We start from the raw sequence: 14,769 nt of genomic DNA on the forward strand, positions 1-14,769 counted from the left end.
TCATTGATTGACCATTAACTAGGGTTGGATGGCTAGACCTTGCCTATGTGTCTTAGTGCAATACCAATCTTCGTTTCTTTGGCTCCCTCAAAAAAAAATAACGCAATAAGTATTAAAGAAATGAAAGAAATAAAATAATAATTGAAGCATTAATAACGGAAGACAACAATGCCTTAGAGAGATTCATCATGTTCATGCAATGCAAGGCTAGCTGCATTAGTCATACAAAGCGCCAAGAGTGGTTGGCCGTCTCTTTCAGTTGTTTTCCAGTAGCAACTCACCTCACCATCTCATCTGCTTAATTTTTCTGGCTAGCTACAGGCACTCCCTACAGGGTATAGATCAGATTACATGGTCCTTGGTGATTGATGGGATATATGCACATTCATCAATCATCATTCATAGTAAAATTCAGCTCCATTACACCACCTACAGCTAGCCGCTGCCCCCAACCCAACCCCACCCTCGTCCCCAAATTAATAAAGCTGCTTAATGATAGGAACAATAGCTACCTTTAATCGATCCCAAGAATATTACCATGTTTCTAATAATATTTTAGTATATTAATATTTGGTGTAACTGAGGTGTTTCATGCATTGCTCCAACTAGCTGCTTCTAGTTTGCCACGTGTACTTGGTTGAAAAGCAAACCAGGTGGCATAATTAACCAAATGCAGATTCAAGTATATGCATCTTCTCTCTCTCTCCCGCTTATCCTTTTATCTATAAATAGCAATGGCATTTTAAGACTCAAAGACAAGCGCATCGTCGATCCATCGAGCCTTAAGCAAGAGATATGGCTTCACGTAGCATGATGTCCCTGCGTGTTTTGATCATGGTCGCTCTAGCAACCGCAGCTTTCTCTGCAAATCTCTCACCAACTTTCTACAATAAAGTATGTCCCCAGGCCTTGCCAACCATTAAGAAAATAGTAGAGGAAGCTGTGAAGAAGGAGACTCGCATGGGTGCTTCATTGCTTCGTCTTCATTTCCATGATTGCTTCGTTAATGTAAGAATTATGAAACTGTTACGCTATATATGTAAGATACAATGTTGCTATGTATTCCACAGTAATCATGGTTTGGTGGTGGCATATGCCTTCCTGCATATATATACAACTCTACTTATCCTCTTTGTTGTTATGTAGGGTTGTGATGCTTCAATTCTGCTAGATAACACTTCCAGTTTTCCTACCGAGAAGACTGCTCCTCCCAATAATAACTCTGTTAGAGGATTCAATGTCGTCGATAAAATTAAATCTGCCGTAGACAAAGCTTGCGGAGGTTCAGTCGTGTCCTGCGCGGATATTTTGGCTGTCGCAGCTCGTGACTCTGTAGTTGCGGTGGGTATCAAATGTTCTTCAGTCACAAGTTACTATGACTTCTGTTTTTCCAATTAGAGATGAAATTCTTTACAACAATAATGACAACATCTGAAACACTTCTACTGGATTCATTGGTCTCCCTATTGCCATTTTTGAAATGGCAATACTTGATTTTAGCTTAAATGTTCTTGGTCATCGTCTTTGAAGAAAATATTCTGTTTTATCCACTTTGAAAACTACAATACAAATCGAACACCTCTTCACTATTTCAATTATTTCTGTTTTTTTCTTCAGCTAGCTATATATCAGATCCATGGTTAACAGTGTTTGATCAAACTAGATCTATATATACTCATGAAAAATGCATTGGAAACATCATCTGCAGCTAGGTGGGCCAACATGGAAGGTGCTATTAGGGAGGAGAGACTCGATCACTGCGAACAGGACCCTGGCTACCGTCAACCTTCCCTCCCCATTTTCGAACCTTTCCACACTCATCAGTAACTTTAAGAATCAAGGGCTGAACAGAAAAGACCTAGTGGCGCTGTCGGGTGGACACACAATCGGCTTAGCACGGTGCATTATCTTCAGAAGCCGCATTTACAATGACACAAACATCCATCCAAGCTACGCTCGTGCAAGACAAGCAATTTGCCCCGTCTCTGGAGGTGACAACAATTTTGCTCCCCTAGACCACACACGGTCACTCTTCGATACGGTATATTTTACCAACTTAGTGAAGAGAAAGGGTCTTCTTCACTCGGATCAGGAATTATTTAATGGTGGCTCAACTGACTCACTGGTGAAGACCTACAGCACCAACTTCAAAGCTTTCTCAGCGGCTTTTGCCAAGTCTATGATTAAAATGGGAAATATAAAGCCGCTGACTGGAAAGCAGGGACAGATCCGAGTGAACTGTAGAAAGGTGAACTCCAGCTAAAAGGCGGAAGTTGTGATGGATGCTTGCTCTGCGCCGCTTCGTATGTATATGTGCGTGTTTTTGTTTGGATTTCATGTGTCAAGTCGTACAATAATTTATCTCCGTTCCTTCCGGAAGGGAAGACACCAAATTTGAAAAGTTATTGTTATTTTGAAAAGTGAAAGCTGTCAAAAAATTGGTCTAAATAACTACACGGTTAATTAAAAAAGAAAAAAGAAAAACAGGAAAGCTTGTGTTCTTGTCAAGAAATCTCTCTCGCTTTATGTACATATTAATCTGTGTGGGGTGGAGAGAACGGTGCACAGGCTGGCGTTAAGGCCCAATCATTAAACTTTTAAGTAGCTTAAATTATTGTAAAGAGTAGATTATTAAGGACAATTAGCGTTTGCATATGCAAAACAAAATGCCAATCAATGTGCGACTGATGATGATGATTTGATGGGCATTTTTTATTGGCATAGGGAGAGACTAGTGCCATCCACCCTATCACTTGGTTTATTTTTTTTATTTTGAAAATTAGAAGTTCATCCACCCAAGCCCTAATAAATAAATAAAAAAAAGCCCTTTCTCCTACATATTTCTTCTTATCCTTTTTCTTCTGCTTAGGACCATGCTCAGTCCACTTATACCACCCCCACATTGCTATAACCAGTATCATGAGCGATAGCGATGCCCCCCTTTTCTTTTATTGTGCACATATATATTGTGGCTATGCATAACTCACGTCATGAAATTCAGATTAACACATTGCGGTTTTAACATCTTCACAAATGGTGGAGACCGGAGAAATTTAGACTATAGAGGAACCCTGATCAAGAACCAAAATTGAGCATGTCGTCAAAACTTGGGCCACTAATTTGGGGATGCCATAACTCATACGGTACATTATATATAGGCATCTTGTGCTGGCCCTTATTCATAACTCACATTTCACGAAATTAACAAGTTCTCACATTTCACGAAAAATAACAAGTTCAAACCTTTTTTTTTTTTTTTTGAATCTGGATCTCCTCTCCACACAAACTCTGCCCATGCTTACCCACATAACATCACAGTCACAAATGAAGAATATTTCATCCTCCTACATAATATTATGCAAAGAGAGATATTCTCAATTTACGGGATAGTGTGTTGTGGATAGACATGGGCAGAGTTATTATGGGCATGAGATCCAGAGTCCTTTTTTAGAGAACTATTCATATGTTGGCATTTGTATTAATTAACATCATGTGATTGAAAAGAGGAGGCGGGAGAAGGAATATTGGCATCGAGCAAGGGAATTTGCACTTGGTCTGACCTCACACCCTTCTAGCAGCCTTTTGCAGTCATGCATTGAAAATATCTCTATATTTATATATTGTTGTTCATGTTGAGATATTCTCAATACACAGTTGCAAAGGGCTATGAAGACAGTATGATGATGGCTTTGCCAGGACTGAATCCATGCTCCAAGCAAGGGGTTGGAGAGAGAAGGTGTGTCCATTGTTCGAATGTAACATCCACACACAAGTGATGAACCTCCCTTTCTTAATTATCAAATATTAAGAGCTAGCCCTTGATTGAAAATTTGGAATACAAGAGTAGTAAAGTTGCGCATGCACTGTTGGGGTGCAGACAGCAAGTGATGATGTAGGTATTCGATCTCAGCAGGAAGATGGGATTTCCTGCCAACACCCTATCAACATAACCTGATACGGTACATCTCAACCATGAGACTGGAAACCACCATAAAAGTAGGATTTGCCATGTATGAGATAGGCGGTATCAAATCATGTTGGTAGGGTGTTGGAATGTGTTTTGTTAGTATGATCTCTACTTCACTATTCCCCTACAGATCCAGTGAGATTTTGCTTGATTCTTAATCAATATTGGAAGGGCCACCTACCTTAATGTATTACATTAATATAACCTATAATTATAATATATGGTAGATAATTGCTTTGACTTATACACAAATCATAAAAGTTAAATCCAAATATCATATATGATTGATATGCATTTTAGATCTCTTACCCACAAACCATACTTGCAGCTATCTCGAGAAAATGTTGGCTCCTACCAAATTGTAGGTACAATAATTTTTCATGGTGAATATTAAGGGCTGAAAGTTCTTTTCAAGTCACTAATTGTATATTAAGAATATCTCTGGTTATCATTTATGGGGAGACGTTCCTAATGAAAAAGTAGGGAAAGGAAGGGAAATGCAGAAAAACTTATACAACATTTGTAAATGTTTCCCTTTCTTTCCTTTCCTCTCCCTACTTTTTCCTTCAAACCAGCCTTAGGGTAGGCTTCTCTATACTTCCAATTTAAAAACTGGGTGTGCTCGTGTCGTTTACTAACCATTCACCTTTGGAATTCTATGTTGGGTTTTCTCATTGATTGTCGGGACTTACATATGGGTGTATAAAATGAAGAGAGTCTACATTGAAACAAAAAGGACTGATACAAGAGACACATATATAGGGATTGACCCACAACTTAATAATTTAAGTTCTTGGATCAATGGTGGTGTCCAATTCTTATGTACAATGAACTACCATTAATGCACATAATTCCATGCATTTTCTTTGGATCAAGGGTGTTTGCATTTTTTGTTTGAAGGATTCATGACTAATGCAAGACCAAGTATAAGTTTCCAAGTACAATACAGATCAACAAAAATTAAAGAAATTAAAGGAATCCTAAAGTAATAAAACACCTATCCTAATCAACTCTATTAATATTAATTAATATAGACATATGAGTTTTCTTCCATTATAAACTAAAACCAACTTTATCTTACTTGTATAATTAAGATCATACAGTGTTATTGTTATTGCTTTATTTATTTGGTAAATCAACATAATACAAGCTAGACAGAAAAAAAGATGGTCACTGACTATGGACTTGAGTAAATTCAATTCGGTTGGAAACCTGTGGCCAAGCGACATATATCTTAATTAGTTGATTTTTCTACAGTTGAGTCTGATCTCCCCCTTAGTTCCTGTGAGAGGGCTTATCTTACCCATTTTAACCATGGCCTTAGCAAAGTCCTTAAAAAAGCTAGAAGGCTTGTCCACGTATTTCTTAACCAGAGAATCAGTAGTGGAGCTGCCATTAAACAGCTCCTGGTCCGTGTGAAGAAGTCCCTTCCCACTCAGCAAATTCTTATAGTACAAATTATCAAAAATTTTTGGGGTTTCAGCATCTAGACCCGCAAGCTTGTTATCGTTCCCGCTTCTCGGGCACTTGCTCTGCAGCGACATGGCGAAGGAAGCATCGATATTGGAATCGTTGTAGATCCGACTACGGAATATTGTGCATCTGGCCAGCCCAATAGTGTGTGAACCTGCAAAAATTAAACAGGGCGAATCCGACTGCAGGGTCTCTTGCTCAGATACTGTTTATTTCATGTGCAGACAACGTACCTGAAAGAGCCACCATGTCTTTGAGGGAAAGCCCTTTTGCCGCAAATCTAGTTTGAAGGACAGTAAGATTTGAAGTGGGTGGAGGGATATCAGAATTGGCCGCTGTTATGTTGGCCGTGATGGAGTCTCTCCTTCCTAATCCAACGGTCCATGATGGCCCGCCTAGCTGAAACAATAACCCCCAAATAAAAAATTCATCAGAACTTGAACAGAGTGCGCTATATTAGATTACAAAGATTATTTTGGAGAAACAAGTAGGCTGCTGGGACTGATCAAAGAAAATGGAGTGGCATAATCCATGCATATAAGGTTGCCGGCATAGAATTTCTATGCACAGTCAACATGTTTCAACTTTGAAGAGAGACATGGAAACTTGTCGCCAGTGCCGGACCAAGTGTTCTTCAAAACCCAGAATCACTTCAGTTTTCACTACTGTTTCGTGGCCCAGGCCAGCGGGTCACACTCACTCAACCCTAATCTGGAAATGAACATAGCGGATTAATTGGAAACAAGTGGGCTTCTCATCAGATGTGACTTCGGTCGAGACGAATTTTAACACGGCTGCCTTTACCTGGAAAAACTACGCAGGTTTTGGAAGTCGCATTAGGAGTAGTCCTCACTACAGTGTCATTACAAATAGACATGCATGGACTCCTCTCTAGCGTCAAAGTTCAAGTTGGATGGCCCAGTTTATAAATTCACGAGTTTAGACGCGCAAGGTTGATCAACGTTCTTAGTCTTTAGACGAGTCGACTCAATACTGAGTGGTGTGGTGGGCGCAGCTTTGACAAGCCCACATGATTGTCCATTTCTTTATATATATATATTGATAAAGCGCGATTCAGCCGGTCTTAGCTATCAACGACCTTGCTTCTATACTAGGTAGCAGGGAACTTGAAACGGAGGAGACGAGGAAGCTCTAGGGGGAACCCGATGTAGTGGCTCCGAAGCTCAAGTTAGAATCCTTCAAAAGCAAGATAACACCAGATAGCGCAAAGTTTGCATACCTTGTTTGTTGGGGGTAGGGGCTCTTATAATCACTTTGCGCACTCGCTCCGAGGCCCTTGTCAGGTCGGGTACGATTACCCTTGCGCTTGTCAATTCGGTCGTCGTTCTTTCTGCTGGGACAGAACCGTCACTGCCTAACCGTCTCTCTAACTGGAGATGGTGGTGTCAGTGGCGGTGGCAGGTGGCCGTTTAGATTGCGGCCGCCAAGCGTCAGATCCCAAGTCAGTCAGGTGCGGCGCCCTCAGGCACAGACTTCTTCAATGTCAGGCATGGTACGACTTGTTTGGTTTTGGTGCCCAAAGGTGATGCGGAGTGGTGAGCGAGGCGAAGTCTTGAGTTCGGAGGTATCTATAGGGCAGGTCAGTTCAGCGAGGTGTATCCCGAACCGTTACAAGGCAGGCCAGTTCGGCGAAGTATACCCCGAGCTGTTACAAGGTTGGCTAGTTCGGCGAGGTATATCCCGAGCTATTTATAAGGTTGGACAGTTCGGTGAGGTATACCCCAAGCTGTTACAAGGTTGGCCAGTTCGGCGAGGTATATCCCGAGTTGTTACAAGGTTGGCCAGTTTGGATTACTCTGGTTTTGGGCCAAGGGTGAGTTCGGGCCCCCCGTAGGGAGTTCGGTCCGCTGGTGTCCTCTTGTTCACGCCTAGGCTTGGCCCTTTTGCCGAGCTATTGTTTTTGCCACGTGTCGCATAACTATGAGGTCGGGCCAAATCTTCCTTCATCAATTGCCCCCCACTCCTCGTGCCAAGGGTCTTGCCCTGGTGCGGGGAGTTTCTCGAGGTAGTAGGTGGATTTGTCCCGTCTTTCGAATCTTGACTGTGCGAGTTGCTTTTGCCAGGGTTATTCGGTTTTCGAGAAGGCTGGAAACGTGTCTACTCATAAATGTTGATGGTTGTGACAGCGCGCATTTTAAATTTCAAAATTTCGCGCCGTTAGGACGTGACAGCGGGTCATTCAAACTTGAAAAAAGAGTGCCACTGTTGTACGTGCGCGGGCGGCTGTCAGGGAGACGTGTGGCGGTCAGTTTCAGAAAGACGCATGTCGGCGCGATGTCGGTTTCAAGAAGGTGTGCGCTGACGTTTCGCTCTTTTCGGAAAGACGTGCGCCAATCACATCTCGACCTTATGGGACGTGCGGTCAGCGCAAACGTGGGCCGTCGGATCGTCTTTGATCTGCACGGTCGGTTCTTGGTTACTGTAGCTATAAATAGTGGGGGACCCCAGTCGATTTGTCACTTTTGCGGTTTGTTTACTAAGCTTGCGTCCAACTTTTCAGCTCGCGTCCAAGTTTTTTCCAGCTAGCGTCAAGGCTAGTTACATAGCCTTCAAGGTTCTTTGGCTTGTTCCCGTCTCTGGAGCCTTCAAAACTTTCTTCCGGTGAGTACCTTCCTGAATCCACCTTTTCCTCAATGTCTCAGTGATCCTGAGGTGGAACTCGAGGACTATGAACCAGTAGGCCAAGCTGCTTTGGGCAGTTTGGCGTCTACCTCTCGCCGAGGTCGGATGCTAGACAGGTTTGGTCCCTCGACCATGACGCTTGTGGGGCTTCAATCTATACTTATGTCTTACAATCTTCCGGGGGGGTATATGTATTTTATTCCTTCGGGTAGCTTTCCTTGGGAACACGGTCCTGATGAGATCATGATTTTCCGAGAGCAGCTCGCTGAGGGGTTGCGACTTCCTTTCCACCCCCTTCTCGTCGAAGTCATAAACCACTTCGGTGTCACCATTGGCCAACTTCATCCGAACTCTATTCGAAACCTGGTGGGGACAGTTTCCCTTTTTTGCGAGCAGAATTTTCCCTTAGACTTAGAGATATTCTCCTCCATCTTGATGCTCAAGAGATAGGCGGGCTCTCTTCCTGGGGGAAGACGGGCGTATTACCTTTCTCCTCGCCAGGGCTTTAAGCTTCTGCACGATCTTCCTAATAAGGTCCCGGCGTGGAAGCGGGACTATTTCGGTGTGCGAAGTGCACAAGGATGACCCTTTCAGACTGGGTGGGGTGAGGCCACTCCTGATTCAGGTGTTACTCTCGATAAAGAGACGGTGAAGGGCCTCCGGAAATGAGCACGGCAAGGTTTAAAGTGCCTTCACTACTTAATGGAGGCCAAGCTTATTGCAGCCGGCCTGAGTTTGGGTAGGTTTCTAGCTATGCGGTTTCTTGCTTGCTTTGTTCCTTCATTTTTTCTGATGTCGAACTCGTTTCTGCAGGTGTGCTGGACACGGAGAGAACTCATGGGGGCGTCTGTTCCAAGGTATGAAGAGGAGGAAGCGGGTCGCCAAGCGAACTCGTACCGAGCTGCCCTTGGATGAGGAGCCCCAAGTTCCAAACCACACGCTAGAGGATCTGCCCAGGGAGCCCGAGGTGACTCCACCGATGCATGAAACTGCCGGGGCGCCTTACGCTGAGACCACTCATACGGGCGCTCCTGCATACTCAAGTGCTCCTGCTCACTCTGTGTCCGCTCATGCGCGGGCTGGGCCCTCGGGTTCGGGAGCTCAAGGGGAGTTCAGGAGCGTGTTGACGCCAAACTACGCTCTTCAGAAGAGTAGGGAGGCTACTTTCCCTGAGGAGATCGCGGCGTGGACCGATCTTCCTTTGAATCAGGTCGCCTTCCGCGCCGTAACACATGCTATGGTGGTAAGTTAGATTCCATCTGCCTTTTTCATTTTATGTCGCTTTTGCTGTTATTGCTCACTTGTTTCTTTTGGTAGGTGAATTCTTCGATTCATGCCTTAGCAGCCCAAGTGGAGAGGAGCTCGCGACAAGCGCAAACTGCTGAGGCCACCACCCATGCTGCAGAAGAGGCTTTCCGTGCTGTAGAGGCGAATACCCGAGCTGCTGAGGCGGCCGCTTATGCTGCTGAAGAGGCTGCTCGCGTCGCAATGGCCAGGCAGGCAAGGTCTTAGCATGATGCCGAGGCCATGGGGGTAGTTGTCAAGCACATGGCGGACTTGAAGTTGGATTTGCAGCATCAAGTCGAATATCTTCAGGAGGACATCAGGGAGAGAACATAGATTTTTTCCCAAGGCATTGAAGACGCCAAGAAGAAGGTCGTTCAAGACTACATTGCCTCTCTGCGTTTTGACGATCTGATGGTGGATACTTACAGGAGGAGGTTCAAACTGAGCAGGTGGATGATCCAGAACACGTACCCCGACCTCGATGTTAGTGCCATATCCACTTCGTGTATAACTCAGAAGATGGCCAATGCTGCCGATGGCGAGCCGGACTCTAAAGGAGAGGCAGGGTCTTCGGGTGTTGTTGAAGTGCCTTCTGATGGCGAAGAAGTAGCTCCGGGCATGTAACAACGTTTTTTTTTTTGTAAGTCCCTTCTTATGGCCAATGTACTCCTGTTTCTTGCAACGGAATAGATAATCTTTTTGCCCAAGTGTTCCTTTTCCCCGAACTGATTCTTTGTCGGACTGAATATGCCACTTTCTTGTCTGGGTTATTATACTTCCGCGACCTGTTTTTCCGCAAAGGCTTTTAGTAGCGAACTGATTTTTTGTCGAGCTGATAATATGCTCGACTTCTTTGCTTGTTTACGCCAAGGTTCCTCTTGGCTCTGCATCGTGGCCCATAGGACCTGATTTCGTCCACTTCGCTTGGCGGTTTATAGGTAGTATCGCCTTAAGTTCACGATGTTCCACACTCGAGGTACTTGTTTTCCTTCCAAGGTTTCAAGTTCGTATGCCCCCCGAGCGCTCTTTTTACTTTATAGGGCCCTTCCCAGTTTGGTCCAAGTTTGCCAACGCCGGGTTCAGGCACCATAATCTTACGAAGGACCAGGTCGCCAACTCGGAAGCTTCGTTGCTTTACTCTGGAAATGTAGTAGCGAGCTACCTGCTGCTGGTATGCCGCTGTCCGGATGTGCGCGAGGTCCCTTACCTCGTCCAATAGGTCAAGGTTGGTACGTAACTCGTCTCCGTTTGTCCGATCGTCGTATGTTTCTAGTCGCAATGTTGGTACTTCTATTTCCGCCGAGATCACTGCTTCAGTGTCGTAGGTGAGGTTGAAGGGGGTTTCTCCCGTGGCGGTTTTTTCTGTAGTTCGGTGAGCCCATAAGACACTTGGTAGCTCTTCGGCCCACAATCCCTTAGCTCGATCCAGACGTGCTTTCAGTCCACGCAGGATGGCTCTGTTCATTACTTCTGTCTGACCATTTGCCTGCGGGTGCGCGGCTGATGTGAAGTTTTGCCGAATCCCCATGTTCTGGCACCACTCTTGGAACTTGATATCCTCAAACTGCTTGCCGTTGTCGGAAATTAGTACCCGAGGTAACCCGAAGCGACATACTATGTTCTTCCAAAAGAAGTTCTGTATGTTTCGGGCCGTAACAGTTGCCAGAGGTTCGACTTCTATCCACTTCGTAAAGTAATCTACTGCAACAACTAGGAATTTTCTTCCACTTGTTGCTGGTGGGAATGGCCCCAGGAGGTCGAGGTATTTGAGGTCAGAGGCAGGTTGATGGTGGATATTGGCGTGCTTCTGACACTTGTCGCATTTTCTGACAAGCTCGACAGCTTCTTCCTTCATCGTTGGCCAGTAGTATTCTTGTCGAAGTGCTTTTTGGGCGAGTGCTCTGCCCTCCAAGTGTTCGCCACACAGGCCTTCATGAGTGTCGCGGAGTGTGAAATCGGCTTCGGCAGGTCGCAGGCAACGCAAGTAGGGGAGCGTGTAGGACCGTCGGTATAACCGTTCGTCTATTATGACGTATTTGGCTGCCTGACGGTGCACCCTCTTGGCCGCATTGCGTTCTGCAGGGAGGGTTCCGTCTATCAAGAAGCTCGCGAGTGGGTCGATTCAGCTTGGCTCTGCTTCCAGGACGGGAGCGACCTCCTCTGCCCCTGAGAATACTAGGCCGAGGTAAGTCCTCTATGTACACGGTTCTCATGTTGTTGTGACTTGTGCTGGCTAACTGGGACAGAGCGTCGGCCTCAGTGTTCTCTGACCTCGGGATTTGCCTAATGAAGTGTGACTGGAAGTTGAGCAGGGCCTCTTTTACTTTCGCCAAATATGCGATCATGGAGAGCTCGCGTGCTTCATACTCGCCCGTAACTTGGTTGGCCACGAGCTGGGAATCGCTACAGATGACCAAGTGCTTTGCCTTTACCTCTCGCGCTAGATCCAGCCTAGCTATCAGTACTTCGTACTCTGCCTCATTGTTGGATATGCGTGATCGGCCGCCCTATTATGACATTGTATGGGGAGGGGGTTGCGACCACCAGGAAATCATGGTTGAGTCTGACCGCACAAGGCCATGTGTCAACTTCCACAGGTACTGTTATTTTTCCGAGGGGTCTAACTTCCTCTCCGCTGAAACCCACCAGGGGAGTGTTCGCGGGCTTCAGCTCGCTCCTCTGTAACTGTAGCTGGTCAAACGCTGATTTAAAGAGGATGTCCGCTGAGCTGCCCGAATCTACGAGTACGCGTCTGACCTCGAAGTCGTTGATCCTTAGTTTAATGACAAGCGCGTCATCATGGGGGTAGCGGACCTCTCGCGCGTCGTCCTCCGTGAAGAAGATTTGTTCTTTAGTCTTTGGTCTCTTTGGGGGGTTCCATTCCTCGAGGGCCGCTTCGCGAACTAAAGTTCGGGCCGCTACCGATGTACACCCTACTACCACCGAACCTCCCACTATCACGTGGATGGTTCCCCGAACTGGCCTCTCTTCCAGAGGCTGTCGTTGCAACGGTTCGGCAGGTCTGCTGCTAGACTCGGGGGCATCTTTTTCATGCTCCCCTTGCCGACCAGCCTTATTATTATTATTGTTGTGTTGTACAAAGTTTCTCAAGTATCCGCGACGGATGAGCCCCTTTATCTCGTCCCGGAGGTTATTACACTGCTTGGTACTATGACCATGGTTTCTATGGAAACTACAATACAAATTCTTATTTCTCTCGTTCTGATTTCCCTTTAGGCGAGGTGGCCACTTCACATACGGGGCATCCTTGATCGTCATGAAGATCTCGGTCCGCCTTGTGTTTAACGGCATGTAATCCGTCCAAACTGCTAGGGGAGCTCGAAACGACTGGTTCGGCTTCGGCTCCCAGGTTGGGTTTTTTCTGTCGACTGGGTTGGAGAGCTTGCCTTCCCTCTTTCTTTTCTTGTTCCCTCCTTCGGTTCGTTGGTTGATTTCTTCCTCTGTCCTCATGAACTTGTCCGCGAGCTTGAGGAATTCAACCACGGTTGCGGGCTGGTTAGCCACCATGTGCCATTTGAATTCTTTGTGCATTACCCCTCTTTTGGCCACCGCGAGCTGCACTGCGGGGTCCAACCGCGGTATCTGCAAGCATGCTTCGTTGAATCGCTTGATGTAGCCCTGAATGGATTCTCCTTCCCTTTGGATTACTCTGAAGATGCTTTCCTCTGTTTTGGGGCATCGTTGGCTGGTGACAAAGTGTGCAGTAAAGACCTGCACGAACTGGGCCCATCACTTTATCAACCCGGGGGCCAGGTTCCTGTACCAGGGTAGAAAGGAAAAAGATTCGCTAATGGATGTTGAATGAGGCTGCTAATTAATGAGTGCACTCACATAGACAACCGAGTCACGAGCTGCTATCGCGAGAATATCAGCACACGACACTACTCCAGGGCACCTGTTCTCCAAGCGTGATTTTATGTCATCGACGACGTCGAAACCTCGAACAGAATTGTTGTTGGGAAAAGCTGTTTTCTCACCTGTGAAGCTCGCCGTGTCGTCGAGAAGTATGGATCCATCGCAACCCTGATCGTCATACACACACACCTCCTTGTCTGTTAATCTACTATGTACGTACGTACACCCAGCTGATCAGAGAGGTGGTGAGGGCGGTAAAAATTAAATTAAAATACTAAAATGAGGCTTACATTTACAAAGCAGTCATGAAAATGTAATCGGATTAGGGAGGCGCCGATTCGTGTCCCCTTCTTAATGGCTGCAACCACGGCAGAGTTGACAATAGCAAGAGCATTTGGGCATGTGGAAGAATAGTAATTGGACGAAAGCTTGCATTCAACAGCAACACAAAGACCTGCAACAATGAGGGCACAGCAGAGGAAGCTGTAGGGAAAGGGAGCCATGACATATGACATGAATGAACACGACGAATACGATCGATGAGATGAATGAGTGCTACAACTACAACCCTGTGGAGGCCTCCCAAGTCCCAACACTTAGCTGCTAACCCTATTGCATTAGTGAAAATGGGGCCTATACAAACTAGAGATATTTCCTTTGCTTGGGCACAGGACACGCTCCTAAATCCTAATGGAGTTCGCCGACACAGGCAGATTGGATTTCCAGTACGCAATTATTGGATTTTGTTGGCCCATGGAGGCCCCAACCACTAATCCAATTGTTCCAAGTGACTAAATTAACCCTTCCAAAAAAAGCAACTGATCTATATTATTATTATTATTATTATTATTATTATTATTATTATTATTATTATTATTATTATTATTATTATTATTACAGATGTACAAATTATTGGTGTCTCTCTCAATGCTTTTGTCCATTTGGTAAAAGTACCAAAAACCAGCTTTGGTCTGTCTTGACCATGATTTTCTTCTGTGAAGATAAAATTAGTAGGGAGGTGTGTGGCTAGCTTACACAATTGCTTAATAAAAGCATTTTGTCGATGTCCAGGTGTCTGTGTCAATTAGACCTGGCAAAAATTGACCCAACCTGCAAATCCAATCCAACCCAATCCGAAAAAATAGGGTTAGGGTCTCATATTTAACTACCCGAATGTGAAAATGACCCGATTTGACCCAACCCAAAAAAACTGGGTTAGGTTGGACTGGGTTGGGTCATGGGTCAACCTGTTGACCCAATTGTCAAGTCTAATTAGGATTATTTATGCATTATTAAAAATTTTCACTTTTTAATTTTTTTGATTTAGTCTTTACTTTTATTGTTTACTCTTTAAATTGTTAAATGTTCAAGATTTTTATTTTATATTTGAAATTTTAAGATTATTTTTTTATTTTGACATTTTTATGTAAATTTTTGTTATTTTTAAATTTTAATTATTGACCCAAATTAACCCATGGGTCAACCATAATCCGAACATTTAAAGTTAGGGTCTAACATTTAAC

At 44.9% G+C, this 14,769-nt stretch overlaps 2 protein-coding genes across 6 annotated transcripts; one reads left to right on the forward strand and one right to left on the reverse strand.

Annotated features, from left to right (window-relative positions):
* Window positions 1-510: 510 nt before the first annotated feature.
* LOC148870520 (peroxidase RIP1-like) lies at window positions 511-2,420 on the forward strand. Its single transcript, XM_088969617.1, has 3 exons — window positions 511-1,008; window positions 1,147-1,341; window positions 1,709-2,420. The coding sequence occupies exons 1-3, from the start codon at window positions 796-798 to the stop codon at window positions 2,261-2,263; spliced, it is 963 nt and encodes a 320-aa protein (XP_088825743.1). The 5' UTR covers window positions 511-795; the 3' UTR covers window positions 2,264-2,420.
* A 2,590-nt stretch (window positions 2,421-5,010) lies between these two features.
* On the reverse strand, window positions 5,011-13,949 carry LOC148870521 (peroxidase P7-like). Of its 5 annotated transcripts, XR_016106463.1 has the most exons (5): window positions 13,537-13,949; window positions 13,223-13,414; window positions 12,778-13,111; window positions 5,674-5,839; window positions 5,011-5,594 (listed from the first exon to the last, which is right to left on the reverse strand). XR_016106463.1 is itself a non-coding variant. In XM_088967245.1 (4 exons), the coding sequence occupies exons 1-4, from the start codon at window positions 13,759-13,761 to the stop codon at window positions 5,206-5,208; spliced, it is 972 nt and encodes a 323-aa protein (XP_088823371.1). In that variant the 5' UTR covers window positions 13,762-13,949; the 3' UTR covers window positions 5,011-5,205. The 5 variants fall into 5 exon arrangements, 4 of the variants coding, with proteins under 4 accessions (XP_088823371.1, XP_088823374.1, XP_088823373.1 ...); XM_088967245.1 differs by lacking the exon at window positions 12,778-13,111; XM_088967247.1 differs by having other exon boundaries at window positions 5,529-5,839; window positions 12,778-13,102.
* Between the last annotated feature and the right edge of the window lie 820 nt (window positions 13,950-14,769).

The sequence above is a fragment of the Nelumbo lutea genome, chromosome 2, assembly GCF_056320005.1.
Source record: "Nelumbo lutea isolate HS-2025 chromosome 2, American lotus-T2T, whole genome shotgun sequence".
Classification (NCBI taxonomy): Eukaryota; Viridiplantae; Streptophyta; class Magnoliopsida; order Proteales; family Nelumbonaceae; genus Nelumbo; species Nelumbo lutea.

Bases quoted from the DNA above. Each gene is read 5' to 3' on its own strand.
- LOC148870520 (XM_088969617.1), top strand. From the start codon at position 796: ATGGCTTCACGTAGCATGATGTCCCTGCGTGTTTTGATCATGGTCGCT. The intron at 1,009-1,146 runs GTAAGAATTATG...GTTGTTATGTAG, and splicing joins TCCATGATTGCTTCGTTAAT to GGTTGTGATGCTTCAATTCT. The intron at 1,342-1,708 runs GTGGGTATCAAA...CATCATCTGCAG, and splicing joins CTCGTGACTCTGTAGTTGCG to CTAGGTGGGCCAACATGGAA.
- LOC148870521 (XM_088967245.1), bottom strand. From the start codon at position 13,761: ATGTCATATGTCATGGCTCCCTTTCCCTACAGCTTCCTCTGCTGTGCC. The intron at 13,415-13,536 runs GTAAGCCTCATT...TATGACGATCAG, and splicing joins TTCATGACTGCTTTGTAAAT to GGTTGCGATGGATCCATACT. The intron at 5,840-13,222 runs GTGAGTGCACTC...TTATTGTTTCAG, and splicing joins CTCGTGACTCGGTTGTCTAT to CTAGGCGGGCCATCATGGAC.